Source organism: Vigna unguiculata, chromosome 1 (assembly GCF_004118075.2).
Source record: "Vigna unguiculata cultivar IT97K-499-35 chromosome 1, ASM411807v1, whole genome shotgun sequence".
NCBI classification, from domain to species: Eukaryota; Viridiplantae; Streptophyta; class Magnoliopsida; order Fabales; family Fabaceae; genus Vigna; species Vigna unguiculata.
In genome coordinates, this window is record NC_040279.1 from 9,349,117 (window position 1) to 9,357,587 (window position 8,471).

Below are 8,471 nucleotides of genomic sequence, written 5' to 3' on the forward strand. Positions count from 1 at the left end.
TAAAAAATATAATTATATATGCATATTATTTCATACGGTATATTTTAATATAAATGTTTTTATTTTTTTTCCTTTACCCATAAAATTTATTGAAAATTTTTATAAAATATACAATTATATATGCATATTATTTCATACGGTATATTTTAATATAAATGTTTTTACTTTTTTTTCCTTTACCCATAAAATTTATTGAAAATTATGGAAAATGACAAATAAATAAAGATGTAATATGAATTTTTAAAAATCTGTGTTAACTATTATTACTATTATTTTTTTAAGCATGGTAATTTTTATTTTATATTTTAGGTTTCCAGACATATATATTTTATTTAGGACACTAATTTTTATAAAATCAATTAATAAAAATGTTAAGACATAATCAAAGATGTAAAATTTCAGTATGACATTATTTGAGTGGAATGAAACTCAATTTGTTTAAGAAAAGTTCTAATTTGAGTTTATAAAAACATTTGGAAGAATAATACTATTAACTTATTATAAGTGCTGAGTTTGGTTAGATTGACAGTTTTATAATGACAAAAAAGTGCATAAAATAAAAAGTAAATTATTATTAATTTATAAATATTTAAAATTGTAAGATATTTTAATTTATAAGTTTAATTAACATAAAATTTGTTGACATTGTTAACCAATTAAAAATATAATTAAACCATTTTTTTAAATATTAATATTTGTTTTTGGGTAAGAATCAAATGTTTTTCTTAATAAAATCACCCTTCTTTAAAAATAGGATTTTTATCAAAAGTAGCTAAGCTTTTATCTCGATGATATCTAATGCAACTATATACTTAAATACTGTTATAAGTGGATAACAGTATTTTTAGATAGTATAATTTCATTTTACTTATGAAAATAATACAATGGATAGAGAATTTTAATAAATAAAAAGAATATTTTAAACAAATAACTTTTCATTTGGGGATATTAGATATAACTTTCTTGATAAAAAATTAAGTTTGCAACCACACATTTTTAGATGTTTATAGGTGAATTATTATATATATATATATATATATATATATATATATATTAATTTAATTTTAATATTTGATTAAAATAACTTTTTTATTAATAAGGGATTAGTTTAAAAATATATTATTTTCTTATAATGATTATTAAAACATTTAAGAATATTACCATCTATAACAATGAATTACTATAAAAAAGTTTATACTATTAATGTAATTTTATTAATTTTAATAACTAAACTCAAAATCTTGAATTTTAAAAATAAGAAAGAAAAAGAAGAAATAAAAAACCCACACAACACAAGGAAAGGCCAAGACAGTGGTAGCTAAAGCCAAAGCCTGTGCTATTCCACACACCACCTCTACTCTCTCTCTCTCTCTTTCTCTCCTTTGCTGTGTTATGATTCATTTCTAAACCCTAATTCTCCTTTGCATTTTTTTCTTCATTGTTTTATTAGCAATTTCCGAGCATTGGTTAAATGAGTTTTTGTTCATTTCCAATTTTCTTAAATAGTAATCTAAAAAATAACTGATCATATTTTTGCTTCTGTAAATTCTGCATTTTTTCCTTTCTTTCTTTCTTTTTTTTCTTCTCTTTCTTTCCGGGCTGTATGAAGAAGTAGGGAATCTCATCGATTCCTTGTGTTTCTCTTCCATTTCCGGTCTAAAAATATCATCTTTAGGACTGAAGTGTTGCAAATTGGTGAGGGTTTTTGTGGGGTTGGTGACTTTGATTTCCATGGCTGCGGTTGCTGAGATTCCCGCTGATGCCAACAAAATGGATTCAAAACCTAAGGCTGAATCTGAATTCAGTGTCCAGAAGCTGGTTGACATGTTCACAAAGTTGAATCCTTTGGCCAAGGAGTTTTTCCCTTCATCATATCCTCCTAATCATGATCATCGCCTTCAGGGCTTTAATCAGCTCTCACCAACCCACTTTCTGGTCAACTCTAAGACTTCTGCTAATGAGAATTTCGCAAACAATCGAAGGGTAGGATTGTTCTGCCTCTGATCTCTCATTTCTAGTTTCAGCCTTGGTTTTTGCATGATTATGCCATGAATTTTGTCTATATGATAATTTGTTATGTTGTTAAAACTTTCATGTCCGGATAAAGACAGAATTTTCATCAATTTAGTGAATGAGGGAAACCTACTAGCACTAGGTGATGACTCAGAAAACAAAAATTAAAGAAATCATGATGAAATGTTCTAGCTGCACCACCTAAAAAAAGGGCGCAATGGTAGAATGAAAATACTGATTAGAGACTGAGAATCCAAGTATTTAGCAAAGTAACAGTTTTGTTGCTGCTTTAAATTCTTAACTGGGATGAATCCAATTAAGTCTCAACTATTCATGGCAATACTGTTAGAGACTGAGAACCCAAGTATTTAGCAAAGTAACAGTTTTGTTGCTGCTTTAAATTCTTAACTGGGATGAATCCAATTGAGTCTCAACTATTTGATTTTAGTTACACGTATACAAATGAAGAAATGTGGTTTTTCTGTATATATTAGTATATTTTGTGAGAGTCATGGTATGTCATGGTTGACAACTACAATTCTGGCTTCATTTTCCCGCAACTTTCTACAGTATCAGTGATCACTACACAGCCTTTCGTGCTTATTTTGTTTCTGTGGGAAATTTGTGTTTTTATTCTTCAATTTACATCATAATTAGGATGTCTTTCAGATATGTGTTGCTACCTACAACTTTTGTATTGTCTGTAATCTGTCTTCTTGTTTTATGGTGAACTCCAAATTGATTATGACAAGTTTCACACGACTGATTATGACATGTTTCACACTACAATTGTCCTATACCATATTTTTGATGTGAACATTCCAGTTTTTGTGAGCAAAGTAATCTTGCTGACAAATTGTGTTCACTGAATTTAACTCTTTCATTATCTTGCAGAGAAGAAATAGTTTTAACCAAGGAAGAAGGAGGGTGAGTGGAAGATCACTAAAGGCTCAGAGAGAAGATAGCATTAGAAGAACAGTATATGTTTCTGATATTGATCAGCATGTAAGTGAATTGAAAATGGCATGAAATCTTGATTTTGCTTGTTTAGTGTTTCCATATATCAACGAGTTTTACTTTGGCTAGCAAAGGTCTATCACAACCCTCCTCCTTTATTTGGGATTAGGACTCACTGATACTTGGCCTTTAACCAAGTGAAATGGCATTGTGTGAACTGTAATCCATGTAGCCGATCAACTAGTGGTATAGGGCTTTTGTTGTTCTAGTTTGTTTAGTGTACTGTTCCAATCATGGTAAACAGAATTATTTGAAGAATCTTTTGTCTTGGTCTAGGTTACTGAAGAGAGGCTTGCAGCATTATTCAGCAGTTGTGGACAAGTAAGTTATGAGCCTTGTTCATAGCTTGATTATTCTTTCTTTTTAGTTTACAATTAGATGAAAATATTACATTGCAGAATTTTAACTTTCTTTGAAGTTCTGTGTTGTGATTGTCATTTGTCTCCATTATCTTTTCTATGGTTATCACATAGCTTTATTGTCATTTATAGTAAACTCTGTGCCTAGGTTGCTGGAATTTCTCTTCCCTACCATTGTGCAATATGCTGAGCATGACCAACAAGTCCCTGTTCTGTTAATTTCTTTTCTGAAATTTTAGCTGTCTACTTTTCACCCAGTTCGCTGCACCATACCTCTTAGTGCGGCATGAAACCTGTTTCTTGAATAAACTCTTCACTCCATTTTATACATGATTTTTTCTGTCATTTTTTTCAGTCAGCTCAAAGCTCTTCTTTCCCTTTTTCTTGTTTCAATTTACGGTTATACTCATTCAATTCTTGAGTACAATTATCTTGGTTAGTTTTGAAGCTTTGGTTGCTGTTATTGCTATATTTTTTCCATTTAAACACATTAAATTAGTTTGGACCTGATATAAAAGACCACAGAACTGGTATGAAGTATTTATCTTTTAAAAAATGCCTCTGGCTTGTTTTGGAAATATTTCATCTGGCAAATTATTATCTAGAAATATATATATTTAATTTTTGAGAAATAATCTTTTGTTAATGTTACATATATACAGTCACTGAAAATATCAATTCCTTAACAAAATGGAAGTTGTTAATCTGTTTATCTGAAGGAATCTTAATTTAATCACTTTCGTTGACCTTCTAAGTCTGACCATGATTCTTTTGAGTTTGTGTTCATATATTTATCTTTAGTGTCAAATAAAGAATTCCAGCACACAGATTACAGTGTTATTAAATTAGGTAGTGGCAGGGTGGAGAAAACATTGGTCGTTGATGGAGTCCAATGGTTTTGTTGATCCATGGCAGAGTACTTGTCCATGTCTCCCTCCTTTGAAGAGTGACCCATTATATTTTGTTGCCCTGTTCCTTTGCTCTTTACATCTCTTTGAAATTGATGCATTTTCTGGGAATCCTCTGCTTCTCCAGTAGGCCAAAACAATTTTCAGCTGTCCTAATATGTTTTCTGGAACCTGTTTAACCTCTGCTGAGTTTTTTCCTTCTTGACCAAGGCATAGTTCTTGCTCATGGTCAAGCCTTTGTTTTTTGCTGCAGCTTCTTGAGACCAATTTTCCGTGCGATGTTCTGTTCTGTTTCTTGAGACCAACAGAGTACCTCAGTCTCAAAATTAGTCTCTTTCCATTGTTAATGACTCTGTAATTATGTCTTAAATGATCATTGCTTCTAGACTTGGAGTTTTGATAATTAAATTGCGAGGATGACATTCCTTTAAACATTTTTTGAGCATTTATGGGTGTATAAATTACAATTTTTTTCCATTGTCTTCAGCATAGCTTCCATCCTACCATGCGCTATGGCATCATAGTTTTGTTGAGGTTGGCCATTCTATGAGCTAACCAGGATAGATTATGGTTGACCCCACCCTTGGTTGCTGTTGTAATTATTTAACTATTGTTTCCCTTGAAATGGGCTCCATCTTTCTTGTATATTGACTGGCATATAACACCCTAAGTTTTAATTTTAGATGGCCATTGTTTGACATCAAGATCTTCACTAGCAGTAGTAGTCACTGAGCAGAGTTTATTAGAAATTTGATTGTGCTTCCTGACATCTCTATCTGATATACGTTGTGTTGTAGCAAAGTAATATCTCTTCTCTTGCCGACTATCTAGGATTTAAATTTAAAAGATACATCTTTTGTTATAACTATTACCCTACTTCTGTAATTAAGATGCTTTATTGGATGATTTGTATTGAAGGTAATTGATTGCCGAATTTGCGGTGACCCACATTCAGTTCTTCGTTTTGCTTTTGTTGAGTTTGCAGATGAGTGTAAGTCTTCTTCTGTAAATCATACTTCTTTAAATTCTCCTTATGGAAAATACAAATACGTATTTTCAACCATATCAAGCATTTGTATGGAATTTGTGTACACAGATGGTGCTAGAACAGCTTTAAACCTTGGTGGTACTGTACTTGGATACTATCCAGTGAGGGTTCTTCCTTCAAAAACTGCCATTCTTCCTGTGAATCCTACATTCCTCCCTAGGGTACAGAAACTCTCTGCTGCTTTATATTCATGGACATAGTTGGACTTGAAAATTCTTGTTTAGATGTAGCTTTGCCCTTTTGTTGTGATAAGAAAGCTTATTTATAGACATAGTTAGAACACCTCATTTCTGCATTGTTGAAATAAATTGATTTGCACATTTCATGAGTTCTCTTATCTCCTTGTGCCCCTTGTATATTTTATTTTCTCTTTTCAATGAATGCTTTCTTAAAATTTGAAACAGATTGTAATTTATAGATAATTATGGTTTTGTTGTGCATATGCTACATTGAGATGTAAAATGATGCTTAAAAATCTTTGGTCTATTAAATTTCTCTTTCTTCTGGAACATGCAGTCGGATGATGAGCGCGAAATGTGTGCCCGAACTGTCTATTGTACAAATATTGATAAGAAGGTATCTTATTACTTTTTGGGGAAATACAGATGTTTTTGTTACAAGTATAACTATTTTAATTTAGGAACAATTCATCATCCAGTTGGCTAGAAAGATTCAGAGCGTTAGTCATAACACTTCTTGACCTAATTAGCAGTTTTTAACAAGTTTATCAGGATAGTTATAAGATATGCCCATCTATGACATGTATAGATGGATATTGGAGCTAAAACTATTAATGCATTATTTATTTTTCTCAAATGAGTGCAGATTTCTCAAGCTGAAGTGAAGAATTTTTTTGAATCAGCTTGTGGTGAGGTTAGACCAGAACATAATTGGTTCATGCTATATATGTTGGAACTTATTTATGTTAGAAGAGTTGATTGAGTTTGCCATTCTATTTACAGGTTACGCGCCTGAGGCTTTTGGGGGACCATGTGCATTCCACTCGAATTGCTTTTGTGGAATTTGCAATGGTAAGTCTAGACTATACCACATGCAGTGCCTGCTCAGCGCTACACTTTCATAGTTTATGATAGAAATAATTGCATCACAAACAACTAAACTAATTCAACCCATGTTGACTATTTTAGGAGGATTCTATATGCTTCTATTTGATACGTGTTCATGTCAACTGTAACAATTCAATAACTTTTATTTCATAATATTCTCTATTAATTTTGAGCTCCATTGTCTTCCACTATTCTTTCATGCCATGCACCAGAATTTGAAGGATTTGGTTAACAGAGATTTCATGCTGAAGAATATAGTTCAGAATTCGATTAGTTGAGCCCAGAGATGTTAAAATTTACCTACTGTGATAATATCCATGTAACTGACCTTACTTTTGTGAGAAGACCTTTGTTGTTATTATATTGTTATACGCACTAGTTTTTGTGTTAAATTTCTCTCAAAAGTATATTTGTCTTACTACTTTAAATATTGACGTTTACTGAGTCCCTTATTTGGCAATCTTCCACTCACTTTCCCCTACACCGGTAAAGGGGTAGTTTATATCCATGTAACCAACCATATCTAGTGTGATAAGGCTTTTGTTGCTGTTATATGAACCAGTATTTTTGTTAAAATTCTCACAAAAGTATATGTATTATTATTTTATACATTGATATTCACGTAGTCCCTGACTTGACATTCTTCCACTTACTTCCCCCCTATACAGGTAAAGGGTTAGTTTATATTCAGCCAGCATTATGGTCATGAATCTACTGAAATTTCATTGTTCTGTTTACGATGTGTATTTTTAAGAGAGTAAAATGTTAAAGGAGTTTGTCTCTTTTAAAAGAATGAGCTCTTGCTAAGAATTAAGCTTTTACCTAGCAATTATTGTTTATTGTTCTAGATACCTCAAATGGGTTATGGATGAGTTAGATTTGATTGATCTCTTGACCCGTTCTTTGTCTTCTAGAAGCATAATTGTTAACCCATCAAGAGGACTTTACAGATTATATATGGTTTTCCTTAGTACAGGATGCATGAATTAATATTTCTATTTTCTTAAATGGATGAATATACTGGTGACCTATGGAATAATCAAAATTTTCTCTCGTTTCGTAAAGCTTGTCACAAGAGCATTTACATAAACTCTAAAGATTTAATGATTTCTTTTGTGTTGTGCTTTCACTGTAATGAATTGTGTTATCTTGCACAAGCGGAAGATTATGTTGACTGGCACTTTTTTCTTACTGAGCAGGCTGAAAGTGCCATTATTGCACTAAACTGTAGTGGGATGCTCTTGGGATCTCAGCCTATAAGGTTTGGTGCCTTTCCCTAAGCATAGTTTCTGTTATGCAAGTTTCAACTAAATTTATTTAAGCCATATTGATTTTTTCCCTTGTTCTGTAGGGTAAGTCCATCAAAGACTCCGGTGAGGCCAAGGGTCACTCGTCCGGCATCCCATTAACTGATCAACATGGTCCAAGACTAGAGAGAGAGAGAGAGAGGATATGTGGTCAACGTTCCAGTTGAGACTTGTGTAGAAAGGGTGGTGAAACTTCCCTTTGTTTCAGTATTTTCATCTTTTTCTGTCAACAGCGGTTCCTTTTTTCTTTTTGTCAGGGCATATAACTACCATGCACTAGTTAAACTTTCCTAGCATCCAGTCTTGATCTTGAAACATTTTACCGTATCTACATTGAAATGGTCCAGTTTCAGTTTTCTTGTTACTTGGAGCGAGTGTTAATCGTACTTCATAACTTGCTTTAATCTTTTACAGAATTACAGGCGTAATTCTTATAGATCAGTATTTTTTAGCGGCATCTCAATTGGGCAACCATTCAATCGAGTGAGAATATCTGATTTTGGGTTCCCTCGAATTGGAAATGAGTTTGATGAAAGTGCTTTTATACTGTCAATCATCAGAAATTATTGCCTTCTCTTTAAGGTAATTATGATAAAAATTGACAAATTTTCATCTTAAGTGTTACAATATTGTATATACACTAATTGAATTCTTACAGAGCATGATTATGGTGCATGCCGCCTACATACTACATATTTGGTTTCGTATCAGATTAAGTTAAAAGGATTCTCAATCAATGACATTTAATTGAA

General features: G+C 32.1%; 1 protein-coding gene across 1 annotated transcript; it reads left to right on the top strand.

Annotated features, from left to right (window-relative positions):
- The first annotated feature begins 1,310 nt into the window (after positions 1–1,310).
- LOC114192639 (polyadenylate-binding protein-interacting protein 9-like) lies at positions 1,311–8,135 on the top strand. The gene is made up of 10 exons (XM_028082419.1): positions 1,311–1,983; positions 2,908–3,018; positions 3,307–3,351; positions 5,216–5,288; positions 5,394–5,506; positions 5,862–5,921; positions 6,171–6,218; positions 6,308–6,376; positions 7,612–7,673; positions 7,764–8,135. Exons 1-10 carry the CDS (start codon positions 1,732–1,734, stop codon positions 7,819–7,821), a joined length of 891 nt encoding a protein of 296 aa, XP_027938220.1. The 5' UTR covers positions 1,311–1,731; the 3' UTR covers positions 7,822–8,135.
- The last annotated feature ends 336 nt before the right edge of the window (positions 8,136–8,471 follow it).